The sequence below is a fragment of the Pongo pygmaeus genome, chromosome 18 (genome assembly GCF_028885625.2).
Source record: "Pongo pygmaeus isolate AG05252 chromosome 18, NHGRI_mPonPyg2-v2.0_pri, whole genome shotgun sequence".
NCBI lineage: Eukaryota > Metazoa > Chordata > Mammalia > Primates > Hominidae > Pongo > Pongo pygmaeus.
Genome location: NC_072391.2, coordinates 55,718,467 through 55,735,744, shown reverse-complemented (window position 1 = coordinate 55,735,744; position 17,278 = coordinate 55,718,467). Strand labels below are relative to the sequence as shown.

At 40.3% G+C, this 17,278-nt stretch overlaps 1 protein-coding gene across 12 annotated transcripts in view; it reads left to right on the top strand.

The window, feature by feature from the left end:
- Positions 1-17,278, top strand: part of CNOT1 (CCR4-NOT transcription complex subunit 1) — a 110,406-nt gene that overhangs the window by 44,040 nt on the left and 49,088 nt on the right. For all 12 annotated transcript variants that reach the window (XM_054455116.2, XM_054455114.2, XM_054455115.2 and 9 more), the window contains 9 exons: positions 854-1,022; positions 3,210-3,336; positions 3,487-3,597; positions 4,868-5,038; positions 5,535-5,662; positions 7,336-7,576; positions 9,710-9,829; positions 11,161-11,283; positions 11,530-11,681. In XM_054455116.2, the coding sequence (XP_054311091.1) occupies positions 854-1,022; positions 3,210-3,336; positions 3,487-3,597; positions 4,868-5,038; positions 5,535-5,662; positions 7,336-7,576; positions 9,710-9,829; positions 11,161-11,283; positions 11,530-11,681 (1,342 nt within the window). The remainder of the gene's footprint in view (positions 1-853; positions 1,023-3,209; positions 3,337-3,486; positions 3,598-4,867; positions 5,039-5,534; positions 5,663-7,335; positions 7,577-9,709; positions 9,830-11,160; positions 11,284-11,529; positions 11,682-17,278) is intronic.

The following is a 17,278-nucleotide window of genomic DNA, read 5'->3' as shown; positions in this document are numbered from 1 at the left end:
CCCTCCCCTCCCCTTCCCCTCCCCCTCCCCTCCCCTCCCCTCCCCTTCCCCTTCCCCTCCCCTTCCCCTTCCCCTTCCCCTTCCCCTCCCCCTCCCCTCGCCTCCCCTCCCGTCTGCCTCTTTCTCTTTTTAAAAAAGAGACAACATCAGCTGGGCACAGTGGCTCAGGCCAATAATCCCAGGATTTTGGGAAGATCAGGCGAGCATGACACCATACCTAGCCTTACACGCTATTTTTAGCTTAAAAATTCGGTCACTTTTGATGTGCTCACTTCACTTCCTTGGATATTGGCATTGTAAAGTTAGGATAAATCCTAGTTATTTTGTTGCCTCTGAGCTTTCATGTTTGAGAAAGATAAGAATTCTTTTCAAAACAAATCTGATAGTGGATTAACATCCATTCTCATGATTATTTTTATTTACTTCTTAATGTTTATATAGTTTAATTTTAATGTACATTAACATTCTCACTAATGGGAAACTTTCCACTTGCCAGTGAAATAAATAGACTGATATTCTAATTGTTTGTTTTTGATGCTTTCTTTGTATGGGAAGTGATAGCCCTATTGTGCAAATTTAAAGTAATATTTAGGGTATGAATTGGTCAGTAGATGGAATCCCAATGTCAAATGTTAAAGGTACACTGATGAGCATTTTTTGTGATATAAAAGTATTCAAATTTTGGAATTGATGTTAAAGTTGTAACTTGGGCTAGTAGGCTGGAAAAATGAAATAAGCTTGGCTTTGAATATGAACTTGTGAGAGAATTGGGTTTGAGGGGATTTTGGATAGAGCAAAAGAGGATTGTTTGTTTTTAATTAGTATAGCAGTTGTAACCTTTTTCCTCCCTCAGATTTTCCCCAAGAACGCTGTCCCGTGGTGCTCGCACCACTTTTATACCCTGAAAAACGGGACATTCTAATGGACAGGATCCTGCCTGATTCCGGAGGGGTAGCTAAAACCATGATGGAGAGCTCTTTGGCTGATTTCATGCAAGAAGTAGGCTATGGCTTTTGTGCAAGGTTGGTAGTAAAATGTGTTAAGCTTCTGATTATTCTTGTGCCAAACATGATGTAATTCTTTAAAAAAAGTCTCTAAAATTCCTTAAAGTTAATCATCTTTTCCTCTCAAGAGTCATGCTTCTAAATTTTAATCTTCCACGAACTAGTGTGTGTGACAGCTGTAAACATCCTGGGTGTTAAATGTTTATCTCCTTCCCCTCACCAGTTTCTCAAAATTAGGAGCCAGAGGTTTCCAGGCTAGTTGCCACGATAGGCATATTTTGGCTTTTGGAAGGAAGAGAGAGCATTGAAGCAAGTTAGTGTTTATGAAACTTGTATCGCTTTACACTTAATGTGACTAATTTTCTCCTCTCTGACCCCCACCCCTCCACTTTCTTCATTCTGCCTTCTTCTGTGGCTTCCTTCCTTTTCTGCCTCTTGTGTATTTTTCTCACTTGCTTAGGGCACCAAAGGATATTGTTTCACACTGTTAGTAGCACTTAAGACTGTGATATACTGGATTATTAATATTTTTCTAAAAGCAAATTATTAAGGGCATTAATGTGCTTTGCTTTGACTTAAAAATCCTTATGTTTTAAAAACTCAGACAAATCACATTCTCACTTAGGTTTGAAATAGTGCATTTGTGAGTGTTGTACTTGTGCCTGGCATATAACTTTTGTTAATCAAACTGAATAAGATGCATAGTGAAAAGTTAGGATGCAGGCTGGGCACGGTGGCTCATACTTGTAATCCCAGCACTTTGGGAGGCCCAGGTGGGCGGATCACCTGATGTCAGGAGTTCAAGACCAGCCTGACCAACATGGTGAAGACCCTGTCTATACTAAAAATACAAAAATTAGCTAGGTGTGGTGGCACATGCCTATAATCACAGCTACTCAAGAGGCTGAGGCAGGAGAATCACTTGAACTCAGGAGGTGGAGATTGCAGTGAGCCAAGATCGTGCCACTGCACTCCAGCCTGGGCAACAAAGCGAGACTTCATCAAAAAAAAAAAAAAGCGAGACTAACAAAAAAAAGTTAGGATGGATTTTCAAGGCTGTGTACCTATCAGAATAATAAAACTCCCTTTGGATGTTAAAATCTTAAAGAAGATTGAAGATAATTTTGTTATCATGAAAGAGAGCATTACTCATGAGTCTTATTTTCTTTCACTGATTTTTTTGTTTGTTTGTTTTTGAGATGGAGTGTCGCTCTGTTGCCCAGGCTGGAGTGCAGTGGCACAATCTTAGCTCACTGCAACCTCCACCTCCCAGGTTCAAGTGATTTTCCTGCCTCAGCCTCCTGAGCAGCTGGGACTACAGGTGAGCGCCATTATGCCTAGATAATTTTTTGTATTTTTAGTAGAGATGGGGTTTCACTGTGTTAGCTAGGATGGTCTTGATCTCTTGACCTCGTGATCCACTCGCCTCAGCCTCTCAAGGTGCTGGGATTACAGGCATGAGCCACCACACCCGGCTCTTACACTGATTTTTTAAAATTGTTTGCCTTTTAAAAAAATTTTCAGGCTGGGCATTGTGGCTCACGCCTGTAATCCCAGCACTTTGGCAGGCCGAGGCGGGTGGATCACTTGAGGCCAGGAGTTTGAGATCAGCCTGGCCAATGTGGTGAAACTCCGTCTCCACTAAAAATACAAAAATTAGCCAGGCGTGGTGGTGCATGCCTGTAATTGCAGCTATTTGGGAGGCTGAGGCAGGAAGATGATTTGAACCTGGGAGGTGGAGGTTGCAGTGAGCCAAGATTGTGCCATTGTACTCAAGTACTCTTGTACTCCACAAGAAGTGGAGTCCAAGCGGAAATACTTGATCACCTCCTGCTGTGTGGATGGTTTCTAACAGGCCACAGACTGATAACAGTCCATGGCCCGGGGTTCGGGAGCCCACTGCATTATATCATTCTTATGCCTTTGCATCCTCATAGCTTATCTCCCATCTAACAAGTGAGAACATACAATATTTGGTTTTCCATTCTCGAGTTACTTAGAATAATGACTTTTGCCATTTTCTTACTGAAGTAGATGGTTTTTACATTCCTAGCTGTATAAATGTAACAAGAAATAACAGTTACTGCTCTGCCTGTTTTATTTAGTAAAACTAAGGATTTCAAACAAGGTTCATTTAATGCCAGAATTTCTCAATCTCGGTGTTGAGGCTGGTAGCATTTTTCTGAAGTTGCATTTCTGTTTCAGTATTGAAGAATGTCGCAATATAATCGTGCAGTTTGGTGTTCGGGAGGTCACAGCTGCCCAGGTTGCAAGGGTTTTGGGAATGATGGCTCGAACTCATTCAGGATTAACAGATGGCATTCCATTACAGGTGTGTTGAATTCAGCTATTTTACCAAGTGAGTTAATGTCCTGTCCTCTTTATTTTTTTTATTAAATTACAGTATGATTGATTGTTCTATCGACCAGAAGTGAACACATGGAGTAGTTGGGTTTGTTTAATTCAAGTTTTACTTCTACAGAGTATTTCTGCTCCGGGCAGTGGGATCTGGAGTGATGGGAAAGATAAAAGTGATGGAGCACAGGCACACACGTGGAATGTAGAAGTCTTGATTGACGTTCTTAAAGAACTGGTGAGTATATGTGATGATGGTTTTTGATTTGTGGTATTTGGATGATATAGTCCAAAGAAAGCAAATTTTTAAGAATTTTCCACGTTCGTTAACTCAAAAAGTAATAAAGTGTCCAAGTTAATTGTGTACTGGAGGCAGTACATAATCAAATTTAAATTTTTTCATTAGGGTTGTTACCTTGTAATTTGGGGTGCTACTGCTAAGTTACTTTCGTTTATGGTGGATAAGAACAATGAAAATCATATTTATCTTGCCACTTCTACTTCAGTTGCAAACTGAATAAAAAATAAAGTACCTCTACTAAAATATTGAAGGGCTTAAATAAGACATAAAGGAATTGAACTCTATTTATTTTTCCTTTTGCTGTGTTGCCCATATTGGACTTTAACTCCTGGACTCTAGTTAGTGATCCTCCCACCTTTGGGAGCAAAGTGTTGGGATTACAAGCATGAGCCATTGTACCTGGCCTAGAATGGGACTTTTGTTTTTGTTTTTGTTATTTTTAGATGGAGTCTCACTCTGTTGGCCAGGCTGAAGTGCAGTGACACAGTCACGGCTCACTGCACCCTCCGCCTCCTGGGTTCAAGCAGTTCTGCCTCAGCCTCCCAAGTAGCTCTGTCTACAGGCATGTGCCACCATGCCTGGCTAATTTTTTTTTTTTTTTGTATTTTTAGTAGAGACAGAGTTTCATCATGTTGGCCAGGCTGGTCTCAAACTCCTGACCTCAGGCAATCTGCCCTCCTTCCAAAGTGCTGTGATTACAGGCATAAGCCACTGTGCCTGGCCCTAGAATGGAACTTTTAGATATTAAAAGGTAGTGTGATAAGCCGGGTGTGGTGGCTCACTCCTGTAATCCCAACACTTTGGGAGGCTGAGGCAGGTGGATCACATGAGGCCAGGAGTTTGATACCATCCTGGCCAGCATGGCAAAAACCTGTCTCTACTAAAATTGTAAAAAATTACCTGGGCATGTTGGTGTACTTCTGTAATCCCAGCTACTTGGGAGGCTGAGGCACGAGAATCTCTTGAACCCAAGAGGCAGAGGTTGCAGTGAGCCGAGACCATGCCACTGCATTGCAGCCTGAGCAACAGAATGAGACTCTGTCTTAAAAAAAAAAAAGAAAAAAAAGAATGGGTTTCTTAAAATTCACATTAAAAATTTTTTAAGTAGAACATCTAAATTGAATTTCAGATTTAATTTGGCCTTTTGGATAATGTATCAAAATATACACACATTCATTACATTTTAAACTGCTTTGGTCTTTTTTAGAATCCGAGTTTGAATTTCAAGGAAGTAACTTATGAACTGGACCATCCTGGATTTCAAATTCGTGACAGTAAAGGACTTCATAATGTGGTTTATGGCATTCAGAGGGGTTTGGGTATGGAAGTGTTCCCAGTAGACCTCATATATAGACCTTGGAAACATGCTGAAGGCCAGGTGAGTGAGTGGTATTTAGCTATAGATGGGGGAATAAAACATGACTTATTCTTTATGTAGTGCCATCTACCCATTGATTGAAATACTTTTGTAAAGTAGAATTTATTATACATAGCACAGAAAAGCAAGGACTGTCCATAAGTATTGAAGGAATATTATCATAGTTTAGTACTAGTCAGACTCCTTTAAGGTGTAACTGTCAAGGTGTTTTCTCAATAGTTTAATGATGTTCATTTCCAAGGCAACGTTAAGTTTCCCTAATTGGCTCAGAAATGTCTTTTAACAGTTGTTATGATTGATAATCCAGACAGGGTTTCATTATGCACCTTTAATGTGTCTGAATTATGTGTGGCTTTCAAAGGGCAAATAATTAAGATTTTAAACGGGAGATTGCCATGCTAATAACCTTAAGATTGACAATAGCCTAATGAAAACATTTCAGATGTTTACAGCATTCACAGTCATTTATGGTGGTAAGCATTTTCTTTCATTGCAGCTCTCCTTCATTCAACATTCCCTTATAAATCCAGAGATCTTCTGTTTTGCTGACTATCCTTGTCATACTGTTGCCACTGATATTCTGAAAGCACCACCAGAGGATGACAATCGAGAAATTGCCACATGGTAAACACTTTGATTAATCTTTCATTTAAAAGATTACTTCTTCTTTTGTGAAATATAAAGTTAATAGTAAGCCAAGTACATAGTTAACAGGTTTAAATGAAGCAGTAGTTGTAGTGACCCTACTTATCTTAAGTATTCATAGAGGGGTTTGGTAGATAAATTCTTTTTCAGTCTCTATCGTTAGTTATATCTTGTAAGGTCTGTCCTTAGGTGTTCTTTTAAAAGAATCAAATCTGAAAGTATAAAATGTTGGAAAGAGATTTGTACTTCCTCCTTTCTCCCTTAGTATTGAGATTTCTTCTCTGTAGAGCTTATGCCTTTTTTTTTTTTTGATTTGTAAGTTGCTCAAGGTGGCCAACCTGTCAAATCTAATAGTTTTCTTTTCTTTTCTTATTTATATTTTTGGGATGGAGTCTCGCTCTGTTGCCCAGGCTGGAGTGCAGTGGCATAATCTCAGCTCACTGCAACCTCCGCCTCCCCGGTTTAAGCGATTCTCCTGTCTCAGCCTCCCAAGTAGCCAGGATTACAGGTGCTCACCACCGCCCTGGGCTAAGTTTTATATTTTTAGTAGAGATGGGGTTTTACCATGTTGGCCAGGCTGGTCTTAAACTCCTGACCTCAAGTGATCCATCCGCCTCGGTCTCTCAAAGTGCTGGGATTGCAGGTGTGAGCTACTGCACCTGGCCAAATCTAATGCTTTTCAGCTAACGTATCTAGTTTCTCTGAGTTCCAGTTTCAAATTTTCGAGGTAGAATCTTAGTCTGGCCCAGTGTCTATATCAGATTTCTCTTGGAACTCTGTCCCGTCATTCCTCTCTGTGAATGTGTGAAGAAAGAATGGTACAAGTACTTTCATCATTTTTGAAGTACGCAGGGCTACAGGGAGAGAGCGCGGCCTGAGTTGTTCCCCAAAGGGATCTAGTTCATAATGTATCTTCAATTTTTTTCTATCTATACCCTCCCAGAACACGTTTCTGTTATTGATCAAATAATTGTCTTTACTTTTTTTGGTGGTAGTGTGTCCTTTTCTTAGGTGGTAGCCAACATTAGATTTGTAAGCTTGCTTATTTTTTTCCTTATGAGTCTGATGTATATAGTAGTGTTTCTTCTTCATTTTATTTGAACAGATAAAGGGCTCTTTCCATTTTTATAAAGCTTAAATACCATTATCACATTAACAAATAACACTTCCTTAATATAGCTAGTTATTTACATTTAAGTTCCCCAATTGGCTCAAAAATGTCTTTTAAAAATTTCTGTGATTGAGAATCCAGACACAGTCCATAGTTGCTTTTACTCTGTATATCTATCTTTGTTCTCTCTTTTAAATTTATTTTTTGCCATTGATTTGATAGAGAAATACAGCATTTGTTCTCTAGTCTACCCCATGTTATTTTCTTACCTGTTTTCTCATGGTGTTTACTTCATTCTCTATCCCCATGTTTTTCATGGGCTGAGGATAGAGTTAGATCTTCAGGCTCAGTTAAAGTCAACCAGATTCAACCTCTTGGGGCAAAAATAATTCTTAAGAGAGTGCTGTGGACTTCAAACTTCTAATATTAAAACATGACACCAACTTGGTTTTGTGCTTACAAGCTGGTATCACTTATTTTGAAAATTAATCTGTATACTTGGATTTTCATTGATAAAGCATGTTTCTTCCTTTCTCGTTAGGAAGAGCTTGGATTTGATTGAATCTCTGCTGAGGCTTGCAGAGGTTGGGCAGTATGAGCAAGTCAAACAGCTCTTCAGCTTCCCTATCAAACACTGTCCAGACATGCTGGTATTGGCCTTACTACAAATTAACACCTCTTGGCATACCTTGCGCCATGAACTTATCTCCACTCTGATGCCAATTTTCCTTGGAAACCATCCTAACTCAGCTATTATTTTGCACTATGCATGGCATGGGCAGGTAAGATGTGACCGTGTGCTTACCATTTTTTCATCTGAATAATTGACCTTCTTTGGAGTGTTGAGGAAGCTCAACCAGAGAAATTTTTTTTTTTTTACATCTCTGAATTATTATGACTTTAGAAGTCATACTGTCATAAAACTTGTTTTATCTTTTAGAATCATGTGAGCAATAAAATACAAGATCCCAAAAGCAAGGAGGCAAAATAATATTTAATAATTTTATTTTCTTTGCTTTTTTTTTTTTTTTTTTTTTTGAGATGGTGTCTTGCTCTGTCGCCCAGGCTGGAGTGCAATGGTGCAGTCTGTCTCACTGCAGCCTCCATCTCCATCTCTGGGTTCAAGTGATTCTCCTGCCTCAGCCTCCTGTGGAGCTGGGATTACAGGCGTTCATCACCATGCCTGGCTAATTTTTGTATTCTTAGTAGAAGTGGGATTTCACCATGTTGGTGGCCGGGATAGTCTCAAACTCCTGACCTCAAATGATCCACTCACCTCAGCCTCCCAAAGTTCTGGGATTACAGGTGTGAGCCACCACACCTGGCCAATATTTAATAATTTCAATATTAAGGAAGGTCTGTATTGCTAGGGCATCACTTTCCTTTTTATGCAAAGGAGCTTAAACATCTATCATGGAGGCAGAAGGTACTGGTGTCATATTTTCACAGGAAATGTGAGATCACAGATCAATTTTTAATTAGCACACTTTTCTAATTTATCTAAATCCAACATTTACATTTTATTTCAGTTTGTGCTGAAATGCCTTTCAAGCCGCTGTGCTTTTTACCTCTAATTTTGTAGAATGTATTTGGCAAGTATTGTTTTGTCCACTGATTTTTTTTTTCCTCCCGTACTTTTTTTTTTTTTTTCTTTTTTGTTGAGAGAGGATCTTGCTTGTCCTGTCACCTAGGCTGGAGTGCAGTGGTGCAAACATGTCTCACTGCAGCCTCAAACTCCCAGGCTCAGTCAGTCATTCTGCCTCAGCCATCCTAAGTAGATGGGACCACAGGCACATGCCACCATACCCGGTTAATTTTTTGAATTTTTGTAGAGACAGAGTCTTGCCCTGTTTCCCAAGCTAATATCCTACATTATATGATACATGCAGAAAAAAAATTTTCTTCCCCTTTACCCCGAGTGCCCTTTTTAGCTACTTTTTATCCTTTACCCATTCTTGAAGTAGTTTATATTATATACAAGTGCTTTTTTTACAAATTAGTGAAATAAGGCTCTTTATTATAAGTGAAAAATGTTAGCCTTAGTTCTAGGTCATTCAGTTAGTTTCTCCTCCTTTCCTAGAGACTTAATTAACATTGTAGACTTAACAGTTTACAAAATGCATGATAAACATTTAACCTAGCATTTGCAGTCCAGATGGTCTTCGTTCCTTTCTCACCATAGCTGTGAGGTAGAAAGGGCTGGTAAACAAGCTGCATCTCCTCACTTGTGATTGAATACTTGTTCTAGGAGACCATCTGCCACTCTAGGACAATTAACTGGGATATTACTTGGATATAGCAATAGTAATGGTCTTGCTGTTGCTTCTATGATAAATACTCACTGAGTTCCAGATATTTGCATCATTCATCGTTTCTGAAAACCAGGCTACCTGCCAGTAAAAAAAAAGAAATGGAATAAAAAAAATCAAAGATTCTTGTTTGTGGAAATAAGATTTAGAATGTGTGTACAGGCGCCACTCCCAGAAGTAGTGATACATCCAACACTATACTGTGCAACATGAGAAATAGTTACCTTAAATTGTTTTGCTTTTATTTATATGCCAGTAATTTGCATTTAAAGTAATTATATAAACTTGATGTAACCTCATGTTCACATAATCTAGTGCACATTTTGTTTCTGAAAATGATAGGCAGACTTAAAATAGGACAAATAAGTTTGTTGGATGACTGTATGACCCAAGTTTAGGAACAGGCTTTATTTGGAATATGTGGAGGTAACTTGGCTTTCCCATAAAGAACGTCATGGTAATTGCATAGTTTGAGGCCTGAACTTAATGTCAGCACAGGTATACCTGATTTTTATACAAGTTCTAGTAAAATTAACTGGGCATTTGTAATAATATCTATCACAGTGTTTAGCAGTATTGCTATTTAATCTTTTTTCTCCTTTTTAGGGACAGTCTCCCTCAATTCGCCAACTTATCATGCATGCAATGGCAGAATGGTACATGAGAGGGGAGCAGTATGATCAGGCCAAATTGTCTCGAATACTTGATGTGGCCCAGGACTTGAAGGTGAGTTCAGAGGGACAGACTGACACCAGTTTATTTACTAATGAGAAAAAAAGGCCGGGCGCGGTGGCTCATGCCTGTACTCCCAGCACTTTGGGAGGCCGAGGTGGGCGGATCCACAAGGTCAGGAGTTTGAGACCAGCCTGACCAAAACGTGGTGAAACACCATCTCTACTAAAAATAGAAAAATTAGCCGGGCGTGGTGGTGCGTGCCTGTAATCCCAGCTACTCGGGAGGCTGAGGCAGGAGAATCGCTTGAACCTGGGAGGCAGAGGTTGTGGTGAGCCAAGATTGCGCCACTGCACTCCAGCCTGGGCGACAGAGCGAGACTCCATTTCAAAAAGAAAAATAAAAAGGAAAAAAAGTAAATGCTTATGTAACAAAGATGCTCTAGGAATAATTCACATGTGACTAGCTCCTAGAATGAGATGAGATTTAGAGGTTTCTTGAGAAGGATAGGAAGGAGAGTGGCTTTAGGTAGATAAAAGTGTTTTTATTTTTGATTGGTCTTCCATATATTGTAAAGCTGTTTTATAGTGAAAAGTTAGCTTTTCTCATAAGTTATGTTAGATACAGTTTTTGGGGAAACTAGGCATGTTTCTTCCCTTAAGCAACTCTGAGAATCAACAGGATCTTTTGACGAGTTACTCTATATCTTTTTTTTTGGAGACAGAATCTTACTCTGTCGCCCAGGCTGGAGTGTAGTGGCGCCTCTTGGCTTACTGCAATCTCTGCCTCCCGGGTTCAAGTGATTCTCCTGCCTCAACCTCCCAAGTAGCTGGGACTACAGGCGCCTGCCACCGTGCCTGGTTTATTTTTTTATTTTTAGTAGAGACAGGGTTTCACCGTGTTGGCCAGGCTGGTCTTGAACCCCTGACTTTAGGTGATCCACCCACCTTGGCCTCCCCAAGTGCTGGGATTACAGTCGTGAGCCACCACGTACAGCCTAGACTCTATATTATTAATCACTAGGTGCATTAATGTACTGGTGATATAGTTGTGCTTAAGCCTGTGTTTAGATTTTGAAAAATGGGTAGGGATAATTATTCATGCTTTGAGTCTTGTTCTGCTCTAGGTTTAGTTATTTTAAAAAGCACGGTAAAGTTTGTTTGGAAGGTAGTGTCATGTATTCACCTTTAAAATGTGATCATTATTTTAGAAAATAATGACTAATGTTACCCCTGAATTGTGCTAAGCTGTTTAAGTTGTGACCAAGGAAGTATTAGCAGTGTATTTTATTTGAACTTGTTTGTGGAAAGCGAGAAACAGAATGTGGGACAGAGATCGTTACTTAATTGCTCCACTTGCATTATCTAATATGCTTTGTCCTTTAGGCCTTGTCAATGCTGCTAAATGGTACTCCATTTGCCTTTGTTATTGACCTTGCTGCACTTGCTTCACGTCGTGAATACCTCAAACTTGATAAGTGGCTCACAGATAAAATTCGAGAGCATGGGGTAAGCAGGATTTGTTCATTTATTTTTGCTCTTAAATTTTGGTGGCTAAAATGGCTATCAAGTACAACTTTTAAAATTTGTGCAGCAGTAATAAACTAAAGAAAAATTGAAAAGAAACAACTTTTTAAAATGGCAATGAAGATGTTATCTATTTTGGATTTTAGTTATAGTGCTTAGTAGTTATCTTTAATCCAAAAACATTTAGGATCAATTTTAAATACACTGAGAGACTTTTCTATTCTTCAGGAGCCTTTTATCCAGGCGTGTATGACTTTTTTAAAGAGACGGTGTCCTTCTATTTTGGGCGGACTTGCCCCAGAAAAAGACCAGCCCAAAAGTGCTCAACTTCCTCCAGAAACTTTGGCGACAATGTTGGCCTGTCTGCAAGCTTGTGCAGGGTAAGAAGTACATACATGAATATGACTTTTTTTGAATTGGATTATATGAATAATTGTAGACTTGCGGAAGAAGAGGTTCAGTGAAAGTGACAGCTGTTTAAAATGGTCCAATGGTTTTTAAGTCCAAAGTCCTATACTATTTATGATACATACTAGATCCATTTGAATTAAGGTTTTGTATCTGGTATGAGATAGAGGTCCAAATTCATCTTTTGCATGTTAATATCCAGTTGTTCCAGCAGTATTTGTTGAGTTCACTACTTTGCCTTTTGAATTATCTCAAAAAAAGCAATTGCCCATAGTGCATGGGTTAGTTTGTGGTCTCTCTCTCTTTTAAGTGGCAAGGTCTTGCTGTCGACTAGGCTGGAGTACAGCGGTGCAATCATAGCTCACTGCAACCTCACACTCCTGTATTAAGTGATCCTCCCACCTCAACCTCCCAAGTACCTGGGACCACAGGCTCGTGCCACCCACTCTCAGCTGGTTAAATTTTCTTCTTCTTCTTCTTCTTTTTGTAGAGATGAGGTTTCAGTATGTTGCCCGAGCTGATCTCAAACTCCTGGGCTCAAGTGATCCTCCTGCCTCAGCCTCCCAAAGTGCTGGGATTACAGGTGTGAGTCACCACACCCGGGCTATTTTTGGTTTCTTAATTCTGTTGATCTGTGTCTCAAAGGCTAGTTCCACAGTCTTGATCACAATAGGTTTTCAGTAAGTTTTGAAATTGGAGATTATGAATTTCCCAGCTTTGTTGTTTTTTAAAATTGTTGCAGCTCTTCTCGGTTCCTTGAATTTTCCTAAAAAGTTTAAGATCAGCTAGTTAAGGCTGAGTGCGGTGGCTCATGCCTGTAATCCCAGCACTTTGGGAGGCCGAGGCGGGCAAATCATGAGGTCAGGAGATCAAGACCATCCTGACTAACACGTGAAACCCCGTCTCTACTAAAAATACAAAAAAATTAGCCAGGCGTGGTGGCGGGCGCCTGTAGTCCCAGTTACTCGGGAGGCTGAGGCAGGAGAATAGTGTGAACCCAGGAGGCAGAGCTTGTAGTGAGCCGAGATCTCACCACTGCACTCCAGCCTGGGCGACAGCGAGACTCCGTCTCAAACAAAAAAAAAAAAAAAAAAAAAAATTGCAAAACAGCCTACTGGGAATGTTGAGAGGATTATGTTTAATTTTTAGCTCATTTGGGGGAGTACTGCCATCTTAATAACATTGTCTTTTTAATCCATGAATCTGGGATGTTTTTCTACTTATTTAGGTCTTTAATTTTTTTCTTTCTTTCTTTTTTTTTTTTTTGAGATGGAGTTTCACTCTTGTTGCCCAGGCTGGAGTGCATTGGCATGATCTCGGCTCACTGCAACCTCTGCCTCCTGGGTTCAAGTGATTCTTCTGCCTCAGCCTGCCGAGTAGCTGGGATTACAAGTGTGCACCACCATGCCCCACTAATTTTTGTATTTTTAGTTGAGATGGGGTTTTGCCATGTTGGCCAGGCCGGTCTCAAACTCCTGACCTCAGGTGATCTGCCGCCTCAGCCTCCCAAAGTGCTGGGATTACATGTGTGAGCCACTACGCCTGGCCTCTTTAATTTTTTTCAGTGATATTTTTTCATTTTCAGTGTACATCTTGCACTGGTTTTGTTAAATTTATTGAGTATTTTATTTATTTAACTTAATTTTTTTTTTTTTTTTTTTGGAGACGGAGTCTTGCTCTATTGCCCAGGCTGGAGTGCAGTGGTGCGATCTTGGCTCACTACATCCTCTGCCTTGCAGGCTCAAGTGACTCTCCTGCCTCAGCCTCCCGAGTAGCTTGGACTATAGAGACATGCCACCCCTCCCAACTAATTTTTGTATTTTTAGTAGAGATGGGGTTTCACCATGTTGGGCAGCCTGGTCTAGAACTCCTGACCTCAAGTGATCTGCTCACCTTGGCCTCCCAAAGTGCTGGGATTACAGGCATGAGCCACCACACCTGGCGTTAACTTAATTTTTGTGTGTGTGTGTATGTCACCCAGGCTGGAGGACAGTGGCATAATCATGGCTCACTGCAGCCTCCACCTCCCCCCTCAAACTCTGAAGTAGCTGACATTACAGGTATGCACCACCATGCCCAGCTAATTTTTTATTTTTTGTAGAGACAGGATTTCACTGTCTTGCCCAGGCTAGTGTTGAACTCTTGGGCTCAAGGCATCCTACCACTTTGGCCTCCAAAAGTGCTGCGATTGATTACAGGCATGAGCTACTGCACCTGGCCTATCTTTGTAGATCTATCTATTATTGAAAGTGGAGTATAGATGTATTCAATTTTTTTTTTTTTTTTTTGAGATGGAGTTTTGCTCTTGTTGCCCAGGTTAGAGTGCAGTGGCATGATCTCGGCTCACCGCAGCCTCTGCCTCCTGGGTTCAAGTGATTCTCCTACCTCAGCCTCCCAAGTAGCTGGGATTACAGGCATGCGCCACCACGCCCAGCTAATTTTGTATATTTAGTAGAGATGGGGTTTTTCCATGTTGGTCAGGCAGGTCTCGAATTCCTGACCTCAGATGATCTGCCCGCCTTGGCGTCCCAAAGTGCTGAGATTACAGGTGTGAGCCACCACGCCCAGCCCAATTTTTTTAATTTTTAATTTTTAATTTTTTTGAGACAGAATCTGCCTCTGTCCCCCAGGCTGGAGTGCAGTGGTGTGATCTTGGTTCACAGCAACCTCCGCCTCCTAGGTTTAAGCGATTCTTGTGCCTCAGCCCCGAGTAGCTGGGATTACAGGTGCTCACCACCACACCCAGATGATTTTTAAATTTTTAGTAGAGATGGGATTTCACCATGTTGGCCTGGCTGGTCTCAAATTCCTGACTTCAAGTGATCCACTCGCCTTAGCCTCCCAAAGTGCTGGGATTACAGGTGTGAGCCACTATGCCCGGCCTCCTATTATTTTTTTAACTGTCTTTTTGTCACTTCAGTTTTGGCAGTTTTTCCTTCATGTGTTTGGGGCTTTGTTTTTAAGTACGTGTGTTTTTATAATTGTTACATACTTCTTTATTTTATTATTGTTTTTGAGATGGAGTCTTGTGTCTCGCTGTGTCACCCAGGCTGGAGTGTGGTGGCACTGTCTTGTCTCACTGCAACCTCCTCCTCCCACGTTTCATTGATTCTCCTGCCTCAGCCTCTGGAGTAGCTGGGACTACAGGCATGCGCCACCATTTCCAGCTAATTTTATTTTGTACTTTTAGTACAGTTGGGGTTTCACCATGTTTCCCAGGCTGGCCTTGAACTCCTGACCTCAGGTGATCTACCCACCTTGGCCTCCCAAAGTGCTGGGATTATAGTCATGAGCCACCGTGCCCGGCATTAATGGTTACATATTTCTGATGGATTGACCCTTATTGTAAAATGTCTTTGTCTCTGTTAACAGTTTTTTTCTTAAATGTTTGTTTTGTTTGATACTAGTGTAACCATTATAGTTCTCTTATGGTGGTTTGCTTGGTATATCTTTGTTTTTTTGTTTTGTTTTGTTTTGTTTGTTTGTTTTCTCAAGCTGTATGTGTCTTAATTTGAAGTAGGTCTCTTTTAGAGAAGGTATGGTTGGAGCATGTTTGTGAATTTGTGTTTGTGTTTACTACATTCTGCCTGTCTTGCATTTAATGTATTTATTGATAATATAGGGCTCTTTTGCTGTTAATCTTTCTATCTCTTGTCACTTTTGTTCCTCTGTTCTTCCATTACTGCCTGTCTTACTGTTAAATAGATATTTTATAGTGTACCATCTTAACTCCTATGTTTCTTTGACTTTATTTTTTGTTTTGTTTCTTAGTGGTTGCCTTGGGTATTAAAACTAACATTTTAACTTACTCCAATCTTTTAGTTTCGGTAGGATCCAAAAATTTCGTTTAGTATGGCTTTGTCCCCTTCCCCTTGATTTTTGCCATTATTATCATGCAAGTTATACCTTTATACATTATGTGATCACCAAAAGGTTTATAATTCTTGCTTCATGCAGTTATTTTTTTGAGACAGGGTTTCATTCTGTTGCCTACGCAGGACGTGATCACAGCTCAGTGTAGCCTCAACTCTCCAGACTCAAAGCAGTCCTCCCAGGTAGCTGGGACCACAAACATGTGCCACCACACCTGATAAATTTTTTTATTTTTTGTGAAGTTGAGGTCTCAGTATGTTGCCCAGTCTGGTCTCGAACCTCTGGGCTCAAACTGATCTCCCGTTTTAGCTTCCCAAAGTGTTGGGATTACAGAAATGAGCCACTGCACCCAGCCCAGTTGTTCTTTAATTAGGAGATTTATACTGTCCTTCGTATTTACCTGTGTATCTTTGCCAGTAGTTTTTCATATGGATTCAGGTCAGTGTTCAGTGTCTTTTCATTTCAGCCAGGATTCTTGAATTTTTCTTGTTTCAGCAGGACTGCTAGCAATGAATTACCTCTTTTTGTTATCTAGGGAATATCCTAATTCCTCCTGTATCTTTGGGGATAGCTTTGCCAGATGAAGGATTCCTGGTTGGCATTCCTTTTCTTTGAACATTTTGAATATGCTCCCCCACTGCTTTCTGTCCTCCATGGTTTCTGATGAGACATCAGCTGTTAATTTATTGAGTATTGTATGTGATGAGTTGCTTCTATCTTGCTGCTGGTAAGATACTCTCCTTGTCTTTTTTCTTTCATCAGCTTGATTATGTTGTTCTAGGTATGAATCTCTTTGAGTTTATTCTACTTAGAATTTATTGAATTTCTTGGATGTCTAGATTAATGTTTTTAATAAAATTTATCGGGTTTTCAGTCATTATTTCTACAAATCTTTCCGTACCTTTTTCTTCTCTCCTTGTACTCCCATTATGTTTGTGGTGGCACACTCAGTAGTGCTCCACATGTCCTTGAGTTCTCAGCCCTTCCCCCCCCCCCCCTTTTTTTTTCATTTTCTTAGGCTGGATAATTTTAATTGATCTATCTTCAAATGAACTCTTTTGTCTGCTTGAACGTGTGGTGGGACACGTGGTTAGTGAAACTTTATTACAGTTACTGTACTTTTTCTGTTTGGTACGTTGTAGAGTGTAGTGTCTGATGGGAAAAAATGAATTTCTGTTTTTTGTTGTTTGTTTTTGCTAATTTCTATGGACATGCTTTTTGAGACAGTATTCCTATGCTTTCCTTCAGTTCTTTTGATATATTTTCCTTTAAATGTGTTCTGTAGTGGCTGGGTGTCATGGCTTCAGCCTATAATCCCAGCAGCACTTTGGGAGGCCAAGGTGGGTGGATCACTTGAGATCAGGAGTTTGAGACCAGCCTGGCCAACATGGCAAAACTCCGTATCCACTAAAAATGCAAAAATTAGCCAGGCATAGTGACGGGCGACTATAGTCCCAGCTACTTGGGAGGCTGAGGCAAGAGAATTGCTTGAACCCAGGAGACGGAGGGTGCACTGAGCCGAGTTTGTGCCACTGCACTCCAACCTGGGTGACAGAGTAAGACTCTGTCTCAAAAACCAAAATAAAATGAAAATAAATGTGTTCTCTGAACCTATTTAAGGTAACTGATTTGAATTCCTTGTCTAGTAAGTCCAACAGCTGTGCTTCCTCAAGGATCATTTCCACATAGCTTTCCA